The sequence below is a fragment of the Eptatretus burgeri genome, chromosome 17 (assembly GCF_056783735.1).
Source record: "Eptatretus burgeri isolate ZD-2024b chromosome 17, Ebu_testis_v1, whole genome shotgun sequence".
Classification (NCBI taxonomy): domain Eukaryota; kingdom Metazoa; phylum Chordata; class Myxini; order Myxiniformes; family Myxinidae; genus Eptatretus; species Eptatretus burgeri.
In genome coordinates this window covers 13,175,778-13,201,076 of record NC_140977.1, presented here as the reverse complement: position 1 = coordinate 13,201,076, position 25,299 = coordinate 13,175,778, and the positions used below count along the sequence as shown (strand labels likewise).

Sequence of the window (25,299 nt, the reverse complement as noted above, 5' to 3'; positions counted from 1 at the left end):
CAGGACCGAAATGCACAGAAAAGTGGCCAACAATAAAACCTCACAAAAAAAAAAAACCGGAGAACTGCTTGCTGCCCAGCCGAGATGGCCGAGTTCCAGGTCCATTGCACGTTGATATTAATTATGATATTAGTAAATGACAAATAGTCGTGTGCCATGTCAAAAGTAACAAAACAAAACGCTCAACAAGCCGGTAGGCGACATGGGTGGTTGCTAGACTATTGCATACTAGTCGTACAGTTTTTGATGGATCAGGCTGAAAATTTTTGCGGAAGCCGATTTTTGATTTTCGGAAAAAAAAAAAAATTTCAGATTTTTTTTTTCAAACTCCTGTTGCTAGGCAATGGTGGCGTCCATAGCAACGGTGCTCAAAAGCATACAACTAGATCCTGGTATGAACCCACCAGTCAGGTTTCATCAAAATTGGTTGACTCCTCTGGCCTCCAGAGCTGTCCATTACATACAAACAAACAGACAGATGGAAAACCTGAGAATAACAGTAGTCTAGCGACCACCCAAAAATGTGGAGCCTCACCATCGGTATTTCTGAGTAATTTATTTAAAATTCCAAAGAATGAAGGGCATCGATGACCAGAGATCGAGGTGTGGGCAAACACACCCTCAGGAACGGGCGGAGTGGCTAGCTCGCTCGGACGTACTGCACATTCCTTGTGTAAAATCAAGTTGCGTTTAATTTGGACCTAATTTTATGGTTAAATTAGACAACTTTGTCGAACTGTGCCGAAAAACGCCCAGACCAGATAGTCATTCCCGTGGGCCTTGCAGCGCACACTTCAGACCACAGGCTCGACAAGGCAGCTCAAAATGTGATTTGGGCTGCCCAAGTGACCATCCTTGCTCGTCAGGCCCGTGGTCTGATGCATGCCACAGGATCTGAGAGAAATGTTTGAAACAGCATCTCGAAACGCAATCGGTTACGGCCACAAGTGCCGCACAGAATCGGTGCATCCTCCCCCTGTTGTGGTTGAGCTTGGGGTTGTGCACAGTGCACGTACTCACTTTTGTACACACTCCAATTACAACAGCTTCTCATGTTCTTAGGGAAGCTTTACGTCAGCTTCGTTGTCTCCAGGTAACCCGCAGCGCCGTGGTTTTTGAGCGGGTGTATCGAGCTCTCTTTAAGTCTGCTCTTTACAGGGTCAGAGGCGGTGTAAACATGGCAACAAGCCCCCCCCTCCCTCCCTCCCCCGTACCTTGCACCTAACTAGGAAGAGGCAGTTATAAGAGCCTATTATTACCTCCACCACCAAAGGTGGAAGGAGGTTATGTTGTCGTCTGTCTGTCTTTGTTTGTTTGTTTGTTTGTTTGTATGCAGAATATCTCAAAACGTTGTGGACAGATTTGGATGAAGTTTGTTGCACAGGTTGGTTGTGTGACAAGGACCAACTGATTAGATTTTATGAAGATCCGACTACAATAATTTTTTTAAACTGTTAAAGTGATTCTTCACCATTGAGAGATTGAGCCAAAAACGAAACGTAGCACGATATCTCAAAAATGTATCGGGCACATTATGTTCTGCTGGATCAGACATTGTGTTGAGGTTGGTGTTCCACCGAACGCCCTTGTAGTTGAACTTGCAATTGTACCGAAGCTGCCTGAGATCGATTGGTTCCCGTAACGATACATATGGCCAGGAATCTTGCCGACTGGCCCATCTCACGGCTGATATTGTACATTCAGCTCATGTGGGATGACAGACAAATATGTCGTGCACTACACCAAACTATACGTTCTCAGAAACAATTTTTTTTATGCCTTTTCAGCTGAAGAGCAGAGGCGTTGTGTTTTTGGGTTGTCCGTCTGTCTGTCTGTCTGTCTGTCTGTCTGTCTGTCCATCATCAATTTTTTTTTTTGTCACCACGATAACTTGTGAAACACTGAAGGGATGTCAACCAAACTTGGTAAGGCATGTACGATAATAAAAAGATGAATTGATTTGGTTGTGGGTTGTCCCTCTGCCCTGCTGTTGGCGTTTCCCCCCTTTCTACTGCTGTTCCCTTTATGGTCTGTTCTGTGTCCTTGCTCTTCCACCAGCCGAGACCATGTATATCAAATTAAATTCGAAAGAACGAGTTCAAAGGTCATGTGGCCTTTATCTGAAAATCATTTGACGACCTAACCTCAAGTTCGAAGCATCTGATGTTGTCTCTTGTACTTTTCTCTTACGCTCTCTGTCATGTGACCTTTAATTGAGATCAAATGTCACAGTGGGTGCGCAGACGTCACTCCCGCACAGTGGGTGTGTGTGTGTGTGTGTGTGTGTGTGTGTGGAGGCATTATCCCTCGACAAGTTTGCGTGCATTCGTGTTTTGTACTTCTTCTTTTTTGTTAAAATAAATATTTTTATTCTGGCAATTGATTGTTTATGAATTGTCGAAACAGTTGCTGATTAAAAAAAAAAAAAAAAAGTTATCCTACACCTCATTCACTCATTGCTTTATGAAGTTTGCTCTCCTTGCTTGCTGCTCACCTTGTACCCATGCTCTCTTCTTAGCCCGTTGTTTGTCACATGGAAGATTGGCCGTGACAAGAGACTCAGAGGTTGTATCGGAACATTTTCTGCCATGAATCTACACTCTGGCCTCAGGGAGTACACACTAACCAGGTAATCCTAATCCTTCCTGCATCACCTTTCCTTATGTCACTTTGGCTCACCACCTTACTCGTATAACCCCATTGCCGTCCCATGATGTGTGCGTTTGATGCTGTGACTCTGCGTCCCTTGTTGGTTTAGAGCAGGAATTCGTAATTTGTTTGACGCGCGTAAAGGAGGAGCAGGAATTCGTAATAACGTACAACCAAGTAATGCCGGCACGTGGGACGCCCAGTTTTAACGTCCGTCTGAGAGACGGTACACACCGATGAAACGCCAGGATGACAGTTTATAGCTGGTTCAGGGTTCGAACCCGGGCAAGGTGGCTTGGAGGCGAGTGCGCGTACCTCTCGGCCATCCTGCCAGCCCGCTATCGTCGTGCTTTGGAATAACGAAGAAAAACTTTGTGTCCTTCCTTCGAGGGAAAATGAATAAAACCTCTCGAACTGATGCTTTTCACGCACGAGGCCAAATGTCGCACCCTTTGAGCCGTGTCATCATCACTGAGTGAAGACCCTCAGGGTAACCGTCGTGGCCGTCATTGAAACTGTGTGACACGACGTCCAATCCGGATTCGGATTCCACCGACGTCTGCGAGTCTGCGGCGTGCCTTCCCAGCCTCGTGGTATGATTATAAACGCAGGCTGTGACCATTGCCTAACAAATCATGAAGAGAAGTCCAGTATTGTCACCCTTTCTAAGAAAGTTATTCGGCAGCACTGACTCGCTGTATACAGTGTGGTTTGTGATGATGAAGATGATTATAGCTTCCTTGGAAGAACTTCATCGGGAACACCTTTCCTAGCCCGATAGTGCACCCAGGGTTTCATCCATCCGAGTACCCAACATGAAGGAGAACTCATTTGAAAGATTTTGTGGCGTAATGGTTAGAGCATTCTTTCCGAGACTGGGAGGTCGGCCTGTCAAACCCAAGCCGAGTCATCCAAAAGATTACAAAAATGGTACCCGCTGCTTCCTTGCTTGAGGTTTTGCATTTGAAAGGTTAAGAGCACGTACAGTCCCCATCGGTTGGCATCCATGGGGAGGAGGAAATTCCTCCTCATGAAATGCCCCGCTGAGTGCGGTGAGGAAGGCGGCACCATTGTTGTGACGTCGCTGGTGTCCATAGTGCACCGGGAAGTGACAACACTTCCCCAAGCTCAGTGGTCGTGTTTGTGTATTCCAACAGTCTCGTGCGTGCGGCAGTTCCACTACGAGCTTCGTTTCCTGTTTTAAATTTTAAAAAAAGGTTTCCCATTATATTATTTGGCATTCATTACTTCAAAATGTGTTTGAGGCGTATCTGAGATGTATCCACTCACCAGCACTCGGTGTAGAGAGAAGCTGTGTAGGTTCTGCACATTGCGTTTGCTGCATGTTGGCTCGAGTGAACCGGGGATGCCGACGTGGAGACCCTCGTACTTCAAAGGCAACCGATTGGAACGAACCATTGATGTTGTCTAATGTTATACCTCGGGTGAAATTTACCAGCAGGCTAAATACTTGCTATCAAGCATCCATCCATCCATTGGGACCATACTCTGTGCAGAGCGTTGGTGCTGCCTAAGCAGTCTCCTTGGCTATTGGACACAATCCTGGATGGGTCACCATTCTGACACAGGATACCATCAAGCTGGCACTCATTTTGCCGACCTCGGAAGGATGACAGGTAGAGTCAACCCTACCTGGTATTAATTCAACAGCTGAGTGGGATTTGAACAAGGGATGAACTGTATTTGCACCTTTGGTTGAAATCTGTAACCCTCAAAGTGCTCTGGCGTAAAATCGTCCTCAACCTCGCTGCCAAAATGTAAAGTTACGGAATTACAGTCTAAGCCTGTCACTTTCACCTGCCATCTAATATTGATGGAGTGGACTTGCTGGAGCCACAGGTATGTCAAATATAAATATATATTATCATGATTAACATGGCCAACCCGGCTGTGATATTGAGCAATTTGATAGATTACACAAGATGTAGTCGCGCTCATTGTTCTATGCTCACTCGATATCTATTATATAATTATGAACCACCGTGTCTGTCCATGCGTTTGTCTGTCTTCCGTTTCCGGCGGGCACTTGTCCGCGCCGCGTTTGGAAAGCTGCTGATTGGTTATTTTGCATTTTCATTTCATTTTTCTTGATGGGTCACTTTATTGTCTCTTCCAGTAATCTTTAAAATCGACACGAACATCTGGATTCAAGTCGATGTCATGCGCATCTTGGTGGAGTAATGACACGCAATTTGAAACGGCTCCATTTTGCCCTCTTTTGAGACAAACCCAACCTCCGCAACCCGATGTTGCACCACCATTTCGCGGTGGGCGGTATAAATAGCTCGGAGCTTTGGCTCAGAGTGAAACCAAGAGTGCAAGAGTTAATTAGATTAACGTACTCTTTCCCCCGTCACCGGGGACGGATACTTTTGCTCGTCATTTCATAACATGAAGCCATCTTTCTTTGTGCTACTGCAACCACCCCCTAAGACTTGTAAATGCACTGATGAAGTTGTGTCCCATGGCGAGCTCGAATAAGGTACAAGAAACGGCCTGGAGACGGGGCTTTATACATTAGAAAGGAGGTGATTGCAAGGGTGTATGATCGAGACGTTTAAGACGATGAAGGGGACAGACAAAATAAGTGCAAGCAAATCATTCAGCACAATAGGCAGTGATTGGACCAGGGGCCAAAGCCTGAGAGTAAAGAAGAGGAGAGTTACGATGGCAGTGAGGTAGGGGGCTTTCACTCGGAGAGTTGTTGATGCACACAATGGTTTACCTGGAAAGGTAGTGGTGGCAGAAACAGTCGATGTATTTAAATTTGAGTTTGGTAGCTTGAAAATTGGGAAAGCAGGGGTACTTGGGTATTCGCAGGAAGGGTAGGTAGCTGAAGTATTGACCGGTGATTGGATGCATTTGTCGTGACTAATGTCTGCGAGAGGTTCTTGTCAAAAGGTGAAGGTGCTATCGGAGTTGCTTCATTTGTTACCGACAACAGTCTTCACCTCTCGCCCCTCCTTTCCCCCCAAAAACCAAAAGTGTGTGCGTGTTGTGCGCGCGTTTTGTTTTTTAAATGGATCGTCATCGATCATTGTGTGACGTCACAGGTCACAACTTCACGGAAACGTACCGCTTGTCAAAGTTCCTCCTGCTAAACTTCCCTACATTTCCATTTGAAGATTGAAACAAAGTTGAATCCAATTTGTGTGATATCGAAGGATAGTTTAGGGTGGACATTGAGAAAGGTGTTTTGGGTTCTCCTTTCAACAAGTCTCCTCCATTTTGATGGCCAAAAGAGAGAGTGCTGTTCCATCGGAGAGTCCTGGGAGTTTGGATCAACCTTCCTGCTCATTCTGATTCAAGTCTCTCGGGCCTTGAAGCCATGTTTGCTCTAAAACACGTGGCTGGTACCATTGGCGATTGCAGCAGGCTCATCATGTTTGTGTGAACATTACTCATTCTTGCGAGGCACTATCATCCCCACAAAAACCACTAACCACACCACCCCTTCAAAATCCACTTATGTTCCTCATTACCTCCTCCACCGAAGATGGGCGGACGTTATGTTTTCACCCTTGTCTGTTAGTCTGTCTGTGAACAGGATATCTCAAAATGTGGACGATTCGGACAAAACTCGGTGGACAGTATGGGGTGTGTGGATAAGGTCCCAACCTGATGTGTCAATTTTGGTGAAGATCCGAACCTGGATCTGAGAATTTAAAAAAAAAAAAAAAAAATTGTGGACAGATTCGTATGAAACTTGGTGGATGTGTTGGGTTGGGTGACGAGAACAAGGCAATTACATATTGGTTCGGATCCGGCCTATCGATGGGATACAAAACGTAACCTGTTCAACCTGGCGAGGTCTGCTCTCTGATTACTGAGCGCCGTTCTAGTTTCAGTATGCACTTATTCTCGCCCGTCCAGGGCTCAAAATACGTGAGGGTGGTGGGCAAATTCGTTCTCCAATGCTCCAAGATAGCCCTCAAAAAATCATACGGGCAAAGAATTCAAAATGTTGAGAGAAAAGTCGCCCCTCGTAGATGTTACCCTACTATACCTCATGGCAAGTTTAAGAGCATCCAAACAAGTTGAACAACATATAGGATCTATTTCCTGTTTGTTGCCCCACAAACGATCGCTTGCCATCTGCTTGTGGGTAGGGCCATGTTTATGTACCATACTGGGTGTAAACAATATGTAGTTGTGCATGTGCACCTTTGCAGCTTCGCTGGTGATGAAGGCCATCCTGCTACGTACGGTCTCTTGGCGTGCGGCCCTGGAGTGCAGTGGGCTTGGTTGTGGGTTACGATGTATTAGATTCACCTCTAGATCTCGCATATTAGATTGTGGTATAGCGCGGAGCATGCTGGAATCTGTATCACGACGGAGCGCTTTCTGATTTAACAGATACCTGCGCAACCAACCAGCACTGCAGAAAGTTCAAATGCACCTTTGAGCTCAACTTCTGAAATGGACAGGTATAATCTACCGTCCCTATCAAGAAGAAGAAGAAGAAGTCTGTTTACAATGAAAGCACCATGAATGCGTGGAACCTGGACTGGATTGGGATACAACAAACCAGTGATGGGAGGTTACAAATACACCACAAGGCCCACCGTAGTGCACCCTGCACCGACACCTGAAAAAGGAGTCCCTGGAAACAAAAGAAGCAGCCCTTGAAAAAAAATATCAAGCTGGACAGTCCAAAAATAACAATGATCGATGACTATCCATTTCTTATGCCAAAAACAGCCCTCAATATATACGATATGTATATATATACATATATATTTATTTTTGAGCCTTGTACCGTCCCTCCATGCTTGTTTTCCTTTCTGCACTCATAATCATCTCCTCACCATAACACCTGACTCTTGCTGTATTTATTTTATAAACTTTGTTTTTCAGTGCCCTTAAGGACAGCCGGTTCCCTGCGATGACCAGGGACGAGCTACCCAGGTTATCCTGCTCGGTCTCGCTCCTCACCAACTTTGAAGATGCGGGAGATTTCCTTGACTGGGAGGTGAGGTGTGCCCCTCGCTCGCTGGTCAACCTCGGCAGCTCTCCGTGACCGTCCCACGTCTTGGTTTTGCCGCCAAGATGAATCTTCTCTTTTTGTTTGTTTTCACTGTTCCACCTCTTTCCTTTTTAATGCCTTTCAACGATGCTTACTGCGGAAAGGTGATTTATTTCATACCTCAAGCAAACTGTATTTTATGCCTCAAACAGATTTCTTGCTTGCAGAGGAAGCTTGTTAAGGATCCCAGTTTTATAAAAGTCGTGATCACAGATCTCTGAGATTCTCCAAGGAAAATGATGACGCTTCTCCTGATTTTGAACGCCGGGACACCGATCCTGTGTGCAGGTTGGCGTGCACGGGATCAGGATAGAGTTCATCAATGAAAAAGGCTCAAAGCGGACGGCCACCTACCTACCAGAGGTGGCCAAGGAGCAAGGTGTGTTCTGCCTGCACAGGCCGCTGTGCCTTGTGACATACACCCACGTGTGATGGAGATGGAGGGTAAGCAGCAAAGCTAACATCACTCCGTACACAGGAGGAAATGGTGGTTTCAACAGTCAGCGAGTGGCAATCGGGGGAAATTCCCAGAATGCCATTGCCCGAAAGTTTTAAAACACCATTTACCATTCAGTGTCCTGATATTAACTTTTAGTTCCCTTACATGGAACATCAGTGCAGGAGCAGGCCATTAGGCCCATCAAGCCTGTGCTGTGGTTGCCAACCTATCGTCATATGTCCATGCTCAACCCTTCCCCAATGCTGATTTCCAAGTAAGGAAGCGGCACGTCCCGTTTTTTTGTTTTTTTTTTAAGTCTTTTGTACGACTCGGTTCGAACCGCCAACCTCCCAGACTCAGGGCAGACGCTCTAATCATTACACCACCAAGTCTTGTCCAAACTTGTATTGTTTGCAAGTTACACTTGCACACTTTAATAAGATACCAATTATCTTATTTACTCCTTTTTAGCTCGCCTGTTCGAAGAACAGAGAGCTATAGCGATACCACCGGCGTGAGCGTGAAAATGTTAAAGTTTTTGGTGCAAGTTATTTCCTTTCTAATGTTTTAATCTACCATACTATTTTTTTTTACTGATTACAATATACAAATACATATATTGCTTTAAAATTATTTGGATCAGACTTCACTGCAATGCTTTATAAAAAATATTATTAGACTAGTCTTTGAGCGTCAGCGTGAGCGTGAAAATGTTAGTTTTTGGTGCAAGTTATTTCCTTTCTAATGTTTTTATCTACCATACTATTTTTTTTTACTGATTACAATATACAAATACATATATTGCTTTAAAATTATTTGGATCAGACTTCACTGCGATGCTTTATAAAAAATATTATTAGACTAGTCTTTTAAAAACGAAAAACGATAAATGTATAAACAGGCGAGCATTGGGTGGCTTTGACACCACTCTGCTAAAATTTAAATTTGAAGTGAGCATTTTATCATGATCAGTCCGATTACTTTTCAGTTTTGCACTTGAGTTTTTTTTTTTTAAACTAAATAAAGCTGTCTAAGCTAGTTTTTAGGATGATTCATTGAACCAAGTGTTTATTTCCTTCCAAAGCGATTACAAACCAAACTGGAAGGGCACTCGGTAGAGCACCCAATACCCAATACATCTCTGTGTAGTGTAGGTAATCTCTCCAAAGCTCTCGGAAAGCCTTAAAATGCATCACGATCGCTTTGATTGTGAACAGATATACGGACGGACGGACATCGAGACCGGTTTTATTAGGTCATCATGAAGGGCACACCCAATACATTTTTCAAATATCATGCGATATCATTTTTGGCCCCATCTCTCAATGGTTAAGAATCACTTTAGAAATTAAATAATTCTCTTATCCAGATTCAGATTTTCACCAAAAGTTCATCCTCGTCACACACACCCAACCTGCCCACCAAATTTCAACCGAATCTGTCCACAACTTTTTCAGATATCATACACACAAACAAACAGACAGAGGTGAAAACATGACCTCCTTCCACCTTTAGTGATAGAGGTAACTACTTGTAGGTGAGTTTGTGCTGTGCTCATCTCAAAATATACTTCTTCCCCAGCCCCCATCGCACATCCTGCATCCTTTCCTTCCCCCTCCTTTCACCGTCCCCGACCTTCACCCATCCATACATCTTCGCCACCCCCCCCCCCTTTGCACACCCCCAACCCCTAATATTGTGCACCACCAATATTCGAGGTCTCTCTTTAAATGTCACTGATCTCTCCCTTCAGGTCACTGCTGGAGTCCCAGACATTGTATGTTTAACAAAAATGGTTCCTGTGGGATGTCTATTATTTCTTTCTGGCTATTCTTTCTTTTATTTCAACAGGTCCCTCCCCCAACCCTGTGTGTGTCCGTGTCAGTGTGGTGCTGTTGCTGTAAATGTTAAGAACTCCATTCATCGCTATCTATTGTCCACACTAGCTCCTCTGAGCTAACTTTTCCTCTCCGCTAACTCGCTCTTCCATGAGCTTTAGGTCTTGTACAAAAGTTGAAATAAATCAAATACCTTGGACTCGTTAACCGCATCTTAAAAATCGACCAAGGAACTGCTAAAGTCTCTTTTCGGAGAACGTCCTGGCAGGTTCGTTTATTTATTTATTTATTTATTTGTTTGTTTATTTAATTATTTCTCCCGAAGCTCGTGTTAGTTTGTATGTACGAGTTATTTATTTATTCAATTTCTCCAAATGGCTTGACCCTGGGTGATGCTGTTAAATGTATTCGTTTACTCATCGATATAACGGGTGGACATTAAATGTGGCTGTTGTCCATTGCACGGCCAATCAAGAAGGGGATTTTTCTCAAGGTCCTTCAATTTTGATGAGGTTTGTACACTCGTCGGCCTTGTTGAAAAAGGCATTGTGGCAAAAAAAAAACAAACTTTTTTTCAGGCCTGTAAGAGATATTCCCCAGATATTGTTAACCATTGACCGTCAGTGCATTGACTCTGTAACACCTTTTCATGCAACTATACCCATAAATGGCTTGGGGAGATTATTTTTGTCTGAAATGAAAACTGAGGAGTAGCTCGATGGATTGTGATGCGTTTTCATTGCGGTCGCCCTGTATTCGGTTGCGAAGGTTCCCTTCGCTGACCTTTGAGCTGAGGCCACGGATAATCCCCGTCAATTTTGACCTAATCTCACCTGTTCGGAAGTAATATTACCTGTTGGGAACCCCATGGCCGCCACTGTCCTGGGCCTTGCTGTGATGATGCCATGAACCCGTTCGGCCAGTGGAGTCAGCACTGATTAGTTTCCAATTAGCATGTTTGTGGAACTTGGCGCTGCTCTCTCATATACCTGTGCAGGGCAGGAGTCGTGAACATCCAACCGCTTGAGGCATCTGATTGTAGAGTAGAAGGTTCATTTAACTCCAGGTCTGAAGAAGCTGGCTGTGCATCTCACACCTTCCTACCATTTTTGTTCATTTGGCTCTCCATGTCGATCTCCATCTCCTGTTTCTATCGGTGAGGTCAGGGATGTGAGAGTGAGAGCTGCGATTCCACACCATCTTTTAAATTTTCAACAAACCCTCCTCTCTCTTGCACACACACTCAGACATTCTTACCGTCTAAACCCTGTTTTACGTCTGTGATTGTTTTTTCTAATCTTCATTGCATGTATCAATCGGCTGTCGTCTTGATTTGTTCGTTTATCCTTGTTATTCTATACTCGGCGTGTCAACGTCCCTTCGCTGTTGGGGTTTAACCAAAGAGAGCAAGTTGCACTTCACGAACATATTACATGTCGATGTGTGAGTCTCATTGAGGATGTAAAATGAAGTGAAACGTATGAACAAAAATGATCTTTTATAATAGGTTGTCATTGTTGTTATGGTGGTGGTAGTTGTTTGCTGTGTGGTCCTTCCATGTACTTTTATATATTTTCCCTTTCTTCGAGAAGTATTGCTATATTTATATATATATATTATATAATTTGTTTTTGTGTTCCTTCCATGTCCGTCACGCTTTATTCTCAAGGGTTCCTGCTGTCGGCCCGTTGGAACCGCTGCATCAAGCTCGTATTCCGGCTACTGCTGCTTCTTCTTCTACCCTGGCTTTTAAAACTGGCATCTTTATGATTAAACAGACACAGATTTTGTTCCCAGGAAATCAAATTCACTTTCCGGCGGAACCATTTCTATGATTGTACAACGGCTTGGACCCTTCAGCATAAAGCGTGACGGACACATGGACGGACGGTTTCCCCTTCTCGTAATGGGTTTAATGCTCTTCACAAGAATCTTTATTTTTCTGTAAATAAAATAATGTACATCCTTGGTTGTATTGAGGATGGTAAGGATGGGGTTGGTGCAAAGTGGATAAGTAAACCGAAAGGAATACAGTAGAATTTGGATAAGTGTGGTACTTGTACTAACATGAGTTGTATGTTCAAATCAACTTTATATATGTATATGTATATATATATATATATATATATATATATATATATATATATATATATATATATATATATATATATATGTATGTATATGTATATGTATATATTGTTGCGGATTCGCGCCCGCCGGCGTGCGAGCGGCCACGTAACTCGAATCGCGGCACGTCGCCCACCGGACGGACAATCCCGTCGTGACCCTCTCGGACTAACGCCGGGAACTAGTCACGGGTGGGCCTTTCGGCCTCACCACGATCGTGCCAATCGGCCCCCCGCGTGGGATAGGGTTGCTCGCCAAATTCGACCTATCTAAGTACCCACACGGAGGGTAGACCGGGCGATCGTACCTCGCCGCAGGTCGACTTCGGACACGGGCCACTTTAAGCGACCCGTTCCGTACTATCGGGATAACCGAGCGGTGTTATCGTCAACCTCGACGGTTCGATTAATTATTGGGCGTATTTAGCCCACGACCAACCCTTTACGTGAAGTAAGATGGAGATTCAATAAAAGAAAAGACGAAGCAAAACGGGAAAAACAGTTCAACATAAAGCACATTTATTCCGCGGCAAACGGAAAGCACACATATACAATCACAACAATTATGCACCAAAAGCAAATGTAAAAGTAACACGACAATTCTGCACAAAAAGCAATTGCAACAAAAGAAACACAATGCAGATCTACTACCGACTACGCGAGCACACGGCAACACTTACACAGTTTTACTTCACAGACGGCGCCGACAACACATATACTCCAAAGCAAAAGAAAAAAGGGGCCACCCTCAACGATAAGGGGGCAGACGGGCCTGGGGCCGAGACCGCGTCGAGCCTACCCGTCTGGTGATGAGCCGCAAAATGGCGGCGGCGCCCCGACTCCGCGGGCCTCGCCGGCACTGCCTGGAATGGGGTGGGAACGGGGCCCCCTCCTCACACTATCTCAGCGCGGGGGGAAACAGGGGGGGGTTGTTGATGCTCGGGGGAAAGAGGATATCTGGCTGGCTTGGGTCCCGCGACGAGCGACGCCACTGCGACCTCGACCGCGTTCCCGGCCTCCCCTCTCCGCAGCTCCCCGACTCTGACACGAGCGCAGACCTCCACAAAGCTCCTTGGCTTCTCCAGACTCTCCGGACCCCGACAGACACTCTCTCGACTGATTTCGCCGCCGCCACAACTCTCCAACTCTTTCCTCTTCTCAACTCTTCAACTCTTCCCAACTGCCCTGATTCGCTCGGCGCTTTATAGTGCGACAGGAGAAATCATATGCAGATTTTTGGATCAGGAACGGCTCGGGGGCGGAGCCACGCTCCCCATTGGACAAAGGAAAAGTGGGCGTGAATCATTCTTGATCCGCGAATCTGCATATAGCGATTATACTCCGACGCGCCTGGAGGCGGGGCCAAATCGCCCCACGCTCGCTGATAGGACGGAACAGAAGTGGGCGTGAATCATTCTTGATCCGATTTCTCAGAAAGGCTGGTGTTTTTGCACCCGCTGCTCGGTGCGCGCCCTGTACGAGTCCAGTATCGGTGCCCACAAGCGGCACGGGAATGGCGGTGATGCGATGGTTGCGAGGGCGAGTTGTGACGGTAAAGGTCGTGGCTGTTGGCGTTGCTGTTGTTGTGAAGCGGCGTTGCCCGTGGTGGTTGGTGTGTGAAAGCGGTTGTGGAGAAGGTGGATGTTGTGAAGGCGGTTCTGGAGAAGGTGGCTGGGGTTGTCGAGATGCGGTTGGTGGTGGTGGTGGTTGTGGTGGTAGTAATGGCGGTTGGTCCAAAATAAAGATAGTAAAAGAAAAACGGCTATCTAAAAGGGTCGCAGCCCGAATGAATGACATTTATTCCCTCTAAACAACGGGTTTGGGCTAACTACACATATACTTACAGAGATATCTCACCTACAGGACCTGAATGGTGGTTTGCGAATTTCGTCAACCACAACTATATATATATATATATATATATATATATATATATATATATATATATATATATATATATACATATATATACATATATATACATACATACATACATACATACATACATACATACATACATACATACATACATACATACATACATATAATTTTTTTAATATATACATGTTGTTACGGTTCTAGGAACCGTATGCATTAAAACATACAGGCGCCCCGAAGTTAGTTATGCCGTTAAGTATATGTGTAGACAGAAGCCCTCCTTGTGTGTAGTGGGAAATCAAAGAGGTGCGCTGCGATGTTTTTTTACTTTGGGTAATCTTTATATCCCATCCCCCATCACGATCCACTGTCCAGCGCTATCCGAAGGCCCGTTGGCCGAGGCAAAATCTTCTTTCAGTAGATCCTTCTTGGCGAGTCTGCACGTGTGAAGGGGGCGGGCTCCCAGCATGGGCGAAACTCCGCCTAGAAGGGGCGGACTCATGGAGGCCCTATCCAATCAGGGCGGACAGTGACGTCAGTTTTGACCAAGGCCCCGCCCCGCTGAGGGAGGTCGATGGACTACGAAGGGACCCTCTGAGACGCGCGTTTGTTGGAGTTCAGTCAAAAGGCTCAGTTCAGTTCTACATTCGCTGGGGCATTTGTTGGAGTTTTGCTGGAGTCTTGAGTTCGGTGTACGAGGAGGATTGACAGACTGAGAGCTTTTTCACGAGTCTGTGGGTGGTGGTGCATGGCCGTTCTTAGTTGGTGGAGCGATCCATCTGGTCAATTCCGATAACGACCGAGGGCACACATCCTCGACCGGGTCTCTCGCTGGGTCCTGTCCGCGACCCTGATCCTCGCCCTGGGACTCCGCTCGGGTTCCTCCGTGGACACAAGCCCCACGCGTGTGACTGCGGGCCGAGCTGCATTAACATTGGCAGGTGCCGCACCACGGAGCACCCCTCCCTCCAACGTGCAGGTAGGTACCCAGCTGAGCCGCAACCCCAGCTCATCTCTCTGGCTGCGAGGTTCCTTGGAATTCACCTGGGTTTTATTTTTGTCTGTGTGTGTGGTGCCGTCTGCTAAGTACAACTGCATAAGTGTTTTCGATCATTGTAAATCTCCTGTATATCCGTGATAAGCTTGTTCTGTGTCCTTCTTGCTGTAAATAAAACAATTGGAGAAATGTTCCCAGTTCGTTTCCGTCCTTTCTTTCATTGGTCCAGCATGGTTCGGATCTGAGTTTTAGCCGGGTCTTTGTTCCCGTCAATCTGCTCATCCAAGCCGGCACGGCTTTGGCAGTTCCGCTCGACTGCACCCGAACCGGAGTTTGTAGTCGGTAGTTGGAACTCCACCGCAGTCGGTAGAGTGACCCGGTTCGAGCAAGACGTGCCGAGAGTGTGGTTCCCCGGTAGATGACACCGCGTGGTTAATTAGGTAAATTGGTTCGAGACAAAAAGACCCTATGCTACGCGGTGGAGGTATTGGCGTCCACGGTCGGTTAAGCGACCTGCCGCCTCAAAGAGTTATCCGAGAGGGACGGCCTACAATTCCGGAGAGTCTGGTGGGAGACAACGTAACCTCCCCTACCTAGTGGTCATTCTCGCCACCAGACTTCCGATATATATGATTTTTTTTTATATATATATATATATATATATGATTTTTTTATATATATATGATGTATATATATATATAAAATATATCTCACCAGGCATAGTGGCGTGCGCCTGTAATCCGGCTACCGGAGGCTTGGGTTGGAGGATTGCTTGAGGATGGGAGCTCTGCGCTGGGCCGCGCTATGAGAGGGTGTCGGGCAGCCCGGAATCATGGCGAAACCCAATCCTTATCCCTGTGTCGTAAGAGGCCACCAGGGTTGCGTCAGGAAGGGCATCCGGCGTAAAACCTATGCCAAATCAGTATGCGGATCATAACGGATGATCCGCTGTGGCGACTCCTAACAGGAGCAGCCGAAAGAAGATGTGTGTGTGTGTATATATATATATATATATATATATATATATATATATATATATATATATATATATATATATATATATATATATATATATATATATATATATATATATATATATATATATATAGATATATATACACACACACACACACACACGAGTAAAGGTGCCCATCTCGGACGGGCATCACTGGCAACATATGGTAAAAGACAGATAGCATGAATGTATATTGAACAATATATTATATCATTTTTATCCATTGATTATCATTCAGGTTTTCCCCTTCGACTGTCCCGCAGTAGCTCCACTTTGATGACATTACCACGTAGTTTCCTGACTACACAACGTGTACCATTCGTGAGTTCCGGAGGATCCATAGAGCGCATTAAAATTACAGGGCACCCTACTTTAAAGTGATCCAAAAGGCCGGATCAGTTTCGTGTACATATTCATATCTTGAAGATTTTAGCTGATTCTGAAACTGTTAACAGCATGTCGATCGGATGGTCTGTGATTTTCTACGGTAGTAAACAGAAGTACGACTTAAGCCTGTACGCCACTATGCGGAGACCCGAGGACCTAATATTTCACAACAAACTAAAAACTCACAAAATTTGAAGATATTTTAAATAAACAATTTATTATAATGTCAATTAAATATCATTTTTATCCATCGATAATATGAATTGTTCTTTACAGCTATAGTTGTTCTCCTGGGATCTGCGCATCCATCCACGATCTATGTTCTAATGAAGTGCAGTAGGAATAATAAAAACAGCACCGTGCGGGAGTGTAGGTAATCTCTCCAAAGCTCTCGGAAAGCCTTAAAATGCATCACGATCGCTTTGATTGTGAACAGATATACGGACGGACGGACATCGAGACCGGTTTTATTAGGTCATCATGAAGGTACCGCTTGATATTACGCATTGAAATGGAGATATGAATACTCAAGTGAGTTTATTATATGTCTATGATTGATAGCTTATTGACAGCTCAATAACATAAAAATTTACTATGGCGTATCGTGATTAATAATAAAATACTCTACAAAAGGTTTTACGAACTCATCTTAGTGGTCCTCTAAAAAATGGGAAACATTTTTATTTCTTTTTTGTGCAATAATTCCTCCCATTTTGCAAATGGAGAACATGAACTGTTTAACTACCATAATCATCAAAACGAATTTTGAGGGGCCTCTTAAGGAAGACAATAATATCATCTATATTAATATTTCGGCACGCCCCTTTTTTTGTTCACCATCAGATTTTCCACCATCAGATTACTACATATGTCAAAGCTTGTTTCATTTCATGCAGTAACAAAAATCTGATGGTGGAACAAAGGGGTGTGCCGAAATATTAATATAGATATAGATATATGATTTTTTTATATAGATATATGATTTTAAAAAATATATATATATATATATATATATATACAGTAGACTAGGCGTAAGTCGTCACCATCGGGACCGAGAAAAAAGTGACGACTTAGACATGTGACGACTTAGGCGTATGCGAACGTTCATGATGACTGTGGGGTGAAGGATGAAGTTGCGCGTGACCTGGACACGTACATGTGAGAGGGGGCAACAATCTCGAAGCCGGCTATTGTACCAAAAGGGAAACACAATCCTCGGGGCAGAGGTGGGGGTTCATTGGTTACTTGGAAAGTGATCAAGCAAAGATGGAATTCATGAATCACTTTATCAAAAGTAAAGATAATGAACAACTGGAACACAACTCGTATACCATCAGTGATGGCATATGACCATCGACAAATGTGGAATGAATGGCTCTTAGAATTCATTCATTGGAATGAATGTAGAATGGGTTTTCATATGGAATGAAAACTCGTATACCATCGACAAATTACATGACACAGTCATCGTGATGACTACCACTCAATACCTATGTGAAAGTGAGTGTGGTGATGTACAAAACAAGCCAATATTAAACCATGATCGGACTTCAACACGAAGCTCGATCGATCCTTCGATCCTTTACTCCTTCGCCAGAGACTGCATTGCGCAGCCTGGCTACCTCTTCAGATGCATGTGGGACGGCATGCTGACTGAGCTGAACGCAGCGCAGTTATAAATAGCCTATCACTGGCGCTGTAAACCAATGAGCGTGCATCACGATTCCATGAAATCGGGCTTCTCAAGAGGCAGCAGTTCCGTGTGACGAGTTAGGCGTGGTAATTTACTTGGGTTTGCATTACGCGAGAACGGACGACATCTGACGACTTAGACGAAGTGACGACTTAGAGATGACGACTTACAGACTTTATTCAAAGTCTGTAAGTCGATTTAACATTAGATAAATTCGGGAGTTTTTGACGCTGCCGACTTCGGCGAAGTGACGAGTTACACGCTTCCGACTTGCGCATATATATATATATTCACGAAAAAATATTTTCACGAAAAAAATAAGTGACCACTATATTCGTTGTGTGTGTGTGTGTGTGTGTGTGTGTGTGTGTGTGTGTCTGTCTGTCTGTCTGTCTGTCTGTCTGTCTGTCTGTCTGTCTGTCTGTCTGTCTGTCTGTCTGTCTGTCTGTCTGTCTGTCTGTCTGTCTGTCTGTCTGTCTGTCTGTCTGTCTGTCTGTCTGTCTGTCTGTCTGTCTGTCTGTCTGTCTGTCTGTCTGTCTGTCTGTCTGTCTGTCTGTCTGTCTGTCTGTCTGTCTGTCTGTCTGTCTGTCTGTCTGTCTGTCTGTCTGTCTGTCTGTCTGTCCCGGGCATAGCTCCGTGGGTTTTGATCCGATCCTGATAAAATTTTGGTGGGAGGATAATATCGTGATCTAGTTGTGTTTTCCTGAGGATGGGCGTGGTGCGCCCATTATGGGCGGAGCCACCCCCAAAAAACATGTGTTTTTAGGGGGTAGCCGATTTCAATTTGCATCTTCTCCGAGGGGATTTGTCGAATCTGATGGGTTTCGGTATTTGGTTTGCCCAATGGCCCCACGGAGCTCAATTTTTCATTTTCATCCCAAGGTCAAGGTCACGAACTTAGAAAATTGCGAATTTTGACATAAAAGATTATCTTCTCCGAGGGGTTTGTCGAATCTGGCTGGGGTTTCGGTATTTGGTTAGCCCAATGGCACCTGCATAGCCTCACGGAGCTCGATTTTTCATTTTCGTGTCAACGTCACAAGGTCACGAACTTAAAAAATTGCGAATTGTGTTTTTAGGGGGTAGCCAATTTCAATTTGCATCTTCTCCTTGGGGGTTTGTCAAATCTGGGAGGGGTTTCAGTATTTCGTTAGCCCAATGGCACCTGCATAGCCCCACGGAGCTCGATTTTTATTTTTTATTTTTTATTTTTTTTTCATTTTTGTCCCAAGGTCAAGGTCACGAATTTTGACATAAAAATCCATTTCCTCCGAGGGGTTTGTCAAATCTGGCAGGGGTTTTGGTATTTGGTTAGCCCAATGGCACCTGCATAGCCCCACGGGGCTCGATTTTTCATTTTCGTCACAAGGTCACGAACTTAGAAAATTTCGAATTTTGACATAATCATACGACTGCCCAAACTTTGAGAGCTAGGATGACATTTTTTATGCATAATCTTGAGGTCATTCCCCATCTTAAGTCTCGAAACCATTTTGCTCTGCTCGAACACCTTGCCCGAGGCGCCCCCTTCAAGTTTGTTTTTACGCTGATTTCATCAAAGTCTGGATAATCCGAGGAGTGCGAAATGCCATATAGCCTATATGACGTTATATTGTTCCTGGAATGTTCCAGAGGAAGTTTTGCACCAAAGGTCATAATCCTTGACCTTTGACCTTGAAAGTTCACAAAGGTCAAATTTTCAAAGTTGTGGGAATCGAACCGGGTTTTCGACCTTCTTCGACGAACTAATTCCAATAAGCTATAGCACGTATCCTGTTTCCTTATTTTAATGTCCACAATGTTGTTTTGTGGCCTTTCAAGGTTATGCAAAGGTCAAATTTTTTAAGTTGTTGAATGAAACCGGGTTTTCGACATTTTGCAGCTAATTACCTGTCACTCGTACCACATCATGTTGATCATTTTTATAACTTGGTCAAACATTGTCTCATCCTTGACTTCTGAAACAATCTACATCGTCAAATACCGCTCGTGAACCATCGTCGTCTTCAGACTTGTATGGTCTTAAAATGTTTTTCATCACGATCAAAATGGACACACACACACCAGTGAAGCATCGATTTAAACACCCGTTAAAGGAAGATTGAGATTATCGCGTTTTCCAACTCTTGTAAGAACCAGTACCGGACGTGTACCAAATTCACACTGAACAGGTGGACTTTGACGCGAATGGTGAAGAACGAGGAAATGATTGTTCAGAGTGTGACGGGTTTGTTGAAGATAGGGAGCGAACGCGGGCGTTTTACCCGGCCTGACATGGAAAACTAACTTACTGCAGAGTTTAAACAGATCCTCATTCGAGGACTGAAAGTGTATTTGGTATGTTGTTACTTATGAAATCTTTAGATTTCGTAAGTATATTGATGACTTCCATCCTCTGTTTGTGTGTTTGTTTGTGTGTCTGTGTGTGTTTGTTTGTGTGTGTTTGTGTGTTTGTTTGTAGGCACGATAACTCGAGAACGGAAGAAGCTACCAACGTCAAATTACACCACGTGATTCGGGAGGGTGATGGCAAGTGCTGATTAGATTTTGGTCAAAATCGGTCAAAGGTCACGGTGAGGTGAAACATTCGATTTTTGATGGTTTGGTACAGAATCATCGTTGAAACTTCTGGTTTGCGTCGCTACCTTCTCGAGAGACAGCTTTTATTAGACAAGGTCAGAGGTCAAGTTGACGATTTCGTAAGTACCAGTCTATGACTGCTTATTTGTTTGTTTTTCTGAGGTTCGGACGATTAAAACTGCAATGGCATAAAAACTGGCATCTGTGCAGCCAATCTGAAGAACATTTACCATGATACGCGCACATCTCGGCTTTTTGAACACGTGTAAGCGCATATGTCAGGCTTTAAAAAAATATCAGCGCATGTGTTCCACCAAATCTAAAAAATGAGCGCATATGCTTATTTATTATCCATATTCTACTGTAAATTCTTTGCGTGTGGACACGACATGGGAGTGGTGGTCTCAATGACATATTTTCTGTACAACGCCATATTTTTGGAGGATTTTTTCCCAAAGCGTCCTTTGCCTTAACTGCTAAAGTCCGGCAGATTGTTGAAGAGTCTTGGTGTATGTAATCGTGCCCTCGAAGGAAGTCCAATGCAAAAGGTGGTGATAGCTCCGACGACCCCCCCCCACCACCCCTCCCCTAAAATGTTTCATATTCCATGTTGGAAGTCTGCAGTAAATGGGTGCCACCAATTGAAGAAGGTTGTTGTGGTGGCACCTGCTGACCTTGAAACACGGTGCCATGTGGTTCTGTCGCTGGCATCTGTGACGGCGGCGACGGGATGTGAATTTAACATGAAACTAAATCTTATTGTCTTGTAACTTCATGAACGTATTTTGATATTTTCCAGGCTGGGATCAAATCCAGACCATCGATTCGCTACTAAGGAAAGGAGGTTACAAAGCTCCCATCACCTGTGAATTCAGGAAATCTATAAAACTCACACGGTAAGAAAGCAACAGATATTCAAGACAACTTCTCTGAGTGCCCATTTTGTGAGGCGTTCGACCGCTTCCCGTTTCTTGACCCCCTGCTGTTTCCGTTCGGCCACTTTCCAGGTATCGAAGCGAGAAGGTGACTGTGGGCTACTCGGAATATCTGGCCACTCACCAGCATTGCTTGCACAACGGCATCGGCCTACCACCCCCGCCGTACAACCACTGCTCCTGACCCCGCGCCATCGCACGGGCTACTGTCACGCCGGGTCATCCTCATTCTCGTCCTCCTCATTATCCTCCTCATCCTCCTCCCCTCATTCTCCCTCATCTGGATTGCCCTCCATCGCTCCTTTCATCCTCCACTGCTCCCTTGGCCTCATGGCCTACCTGCCTGTATTACACTAACTCCTCCTGGCCCTCACTCGGGCAGGCTGGGCTGGGGCCGTGGGCCTGGAATGGGGTGAGGGATGGGGGACTCACATGAAGTTGGCACTTCGCTGTGGTTAGACCTGTAATGATGTGTACATGACTTCCATGAGGGAAAATCCAGTTAACCCTTTGTGAGAAAATGACAACAGTGGTTTAGGAGGATAATCGAGATCCTTGTGATGGAGAAAAAGCCTGATGGGTGATGAGGTAGGAGGTGGGTTTTTGGGGGTGGAAGGCTGTGAAAGATGGACATGTTGAAAAGGGGTACAGAGAGTTGTGGAGGAAAACAAAAATGGGAGTGATCATGCCCCCCCCCCAACAACCTCGCTCTCCGACACCCTGCACCCCACACTTGAGCTTTCAACTTAGGTGAGGGATGAGGGCTTACTACATTTTTTTTTTCCAACTTTTGTAGCCCGTACGTGTACATATATACATATGATATACGTATATATTATATAAGAATAACATAATATGCAAATGCCTGAATTCCCCAGGCACCGATTGAAACTTGGCGCTGCGCGTCACATCTCAGCAGCACCACAAAGCCATCAGCATTCCATCAAAACTGCAGCTTTTTACATCTTTTGTCTGTCTCCCTCTATATCTGTTCATGTCACTGTTTGCATTTGCCTTCACTCTTTAGATTCGTCCCCAGATCCCTCCCCCCCCCACACCCTCCTCCCCACATCCAGCCCCACAATCCCCAATCTTGCCTCCTTTACAACCTTTCTTATTCCTTGTTATTAAAGTGAAGGGCTCGAGGAAACGCACACTAACAAAATTCGTTTTGAACAGTTTTCGGACTTCCATTTTAGCTGGTGGTGTTTTCATCCAGCCTCGTGCCTCTGCTAGGCTATGAGGTGTGAGATTCCCCTGCATTGAGCGCAGCCCATTTAATAAGAGGATGGGAGATGGTTTCACTGCTTTCACATTCTCGTGGGCCGTCTTCGCGTCGACAGTACAACCTCCCAAAGTCGATGCCAAAATTTCTGATTCAGAGCGCCTCGTCCTTGCAGCACTCATCGGCGGGGTTCGTTTCACTAGAAAACTGCGTTGTAGGAAGTTTTGACAAATCCAGACGAGCTCAAGACAAATCAAAGGCCTAAAATTCCCTCGAGCCGACTTGGACTTCGGGTGTCGTTTTAAATTTTCTTTCTTTTTTTAAAAATCAAGGATTTCGTCACAGTGACTCCAAACGCTGTAACGTCGAATTAAAGATCAGGAAATCTCTCTCAAAGATAAGACCCGTTGAAATTTTTCGAGCCATTTTGGCTCCCTAGAGACGGAGCTTTTGTAGGGACGTTTTCTCTTTTCCTCCTACTCGCGACCCTCGCTTTTATCCCATCCTCTTCTCCCGCCTTCCGATTGCACTGCCCATGCTGCTCGATGTCTGACGGAGAGATCAAAAAGCCTTTTAATTTTTCCCCAAGATCTTCAACAGACGAATCCCATCGCAATTTTTTTTTTTTTTTAGTTTGTTCTGCAGCGAAGTTCCGGTGTTTTCAAAGCGGACTTTGTCACGAACATGGTCTTGGCCTTTTTATTTATTTTATTTTATTTTATGTTTTTTTTTTGAACACCTCGGTTGATTAAATTGTCATTATTTCTTTCTTCCTTTAATTTTTTTTTCCCCCCCACTTGCAAAGCTTATCCCATGCACATCACTTGGTCACCGATATGCATACATGACTGATGTTGTTATTATTATTTTAATTTTTTTTGTAACACTTCTCCCCACCCTTCCTTTTCACCTTTGTTCCCTTTCCATCGCCCAACCCTTGCAAACTTGAACTATGGTGCTATCAGACTGAGTGGGTTATACGGGCCAGTTTCGGCGGCCCTTGATGGAGCATTGAATGTTTAGCGTAATTATGCAGATGTACAATGTGCTAGGCCTGTAGCTGTCAGTGTTCGCATTCATTTATTCCGGTAGGGAATTTATTTTGTTTTGTTTTATTTTTAGCAACGGGTGATGGTGATGGTGTAATAATTATATTGAAGCAGGCTCCATCAGCCCTTAAATCTTGGAATTATGCTGCACTGTCCTTGTCCTTGTGTGCTTCTCCATTGTCGCCAAGCAATGATGAGGGAGTCGAGACATCGAGCGACACGAATCCGGCCGTGATTCGCTCATTCTGTTTTTTTTTTTGTTTTTTTTTGCTGCCACGAGTCGGAAATGCGGAGTTTGGCCTCAACTTAAATTGGAGAATTTTTTAATTTTTTTTTTTTGTTTTTAGCTTTGCTGTCCTCATCACCACCATCTTTAAAGGACCGTTTAATCTCACAGGCCGAGGTTTGCGTTCGTCTGACGAGAGAAGCTGGTGGCTTCACCCAAACCTCGACTCTTCCACTTCACACCTGTTTATTTGTTCATTTTTTTTTGCAGTTCAACTGTTTGGGATGTCGTGCGAGAGGCGTAGGATCCAGCCTTTCTTTTCCTTCTGGTCCCGAGAAGCACAACAAGGGCTGTACGAGGAAAACGACCACAAATTTCCGGCAAATCTTAATGGCAGATGTAATCGCTCAACGGCCCGTCGTCGCCACCCGCTCAGTAGCAGTGTGGCCGAAGGATGAACTTGTTCTTTTGGAGTGAAGGAGACTGATTCGGGTCATTGTTGAAAAGGAAACTTCTTTGTGGCTTATCTCCACAAGACTTATGATACGTAAGACCATTTTTTTTTTAGATTTTTTTTTCTTGTTGAATAATTTGATCCAAAATGGTGTGGACGGGGTTGAGTGTGATATTTGTGGTCGCTGCCACATAGATATTCGTTTTATTTTCGTGATGACTTTTTACCATTATACTTAAACATTTTATATTGCAGGGAAGATGTACTTTGGCGGTTGTTCAAATCTACCTGCTGACTTAGCAATAGTTAAAAAAAAAAATTTAAAAAATGTCTGCAGCAAAGGTGGACATCATCCCAAGGTTCAGGAGTCCAATGTGTAATGTCCGTTTGTTGCATTAAAAAAAACAACACCTCGACATGGCCTTTGACTTGACACAGCAGACACTTTGATGACTGAATGCACCAAAGTTTGAGAAAGTACTGTTGAAGAGTACAAGTGGGGGGGGGTGGGGAGGGAGAAAGAGAAAGAGCGGAGGTGTAACTGGTGGCAGAAACATGTTTGTCCAATTTGTTATTTTGTTTATGGAGAATTTTTTCCTCAATAAATGGTTGAGGTTTCTAATTGACGCTTGCCTTGTATCATCGCACTTGCTGTGCCACCATGTTTGTCACGTGCACATGATGACCGATCCATACCGTTGCTCGCTAAGGATAGCAGGATAGCCTATAAGTATGTGCACTTGCCTCTGACTTGTCGCTTG

The 25,299-nt window shown here is 44.6% G+C and overlaps 1 protein-coding gene across 5 annotated transcripts in view; it reads left to right on the top strand.

Annotated features, from left to right (window-relative positions):
* AMMECR1 (AMMECR nuclear protein 1) overlaps positions 1-24,954 on the top strand; it is a 100,772-nt gene extending 75,818 nt beyond the window's left edge. For 2 of the 5 annotated variants that reach the window (XM_085862116.1, XM_085862114.1), the window contains 5 exons: positions 2,519-2,629; positions 7,528-7,642; positions 7,985-8,075; positions 21,449-21,545; positions 21,657-24,954. In XM_085862116.1, coding sequence (XP_085718242.1) covers positions 2,519-2,629; positions 7,528-7,642; positions 7,985-8,075; positions 21,449-21,545; positions 21,657-21,768 — 526 coding nt within the window. In that variant the 3' untranslated portion in view covers positions 21,769-24,954. Of the gene's footprint in view, positions 1-2,518; positions 2,630-7,527; positions 7,643-7,848; positions 8,141-20,530; positions 20,769-21,448; positions 21,546-21,656 lie in introns of those variants that run through there. The other 3 variants (XR_015052852.1, XR_015052851.1, XM_085862115.1) reach the window with 3 other exon arrangements.
* Positions 24,955-25,299: the final 345 nt, after the last annotated feature.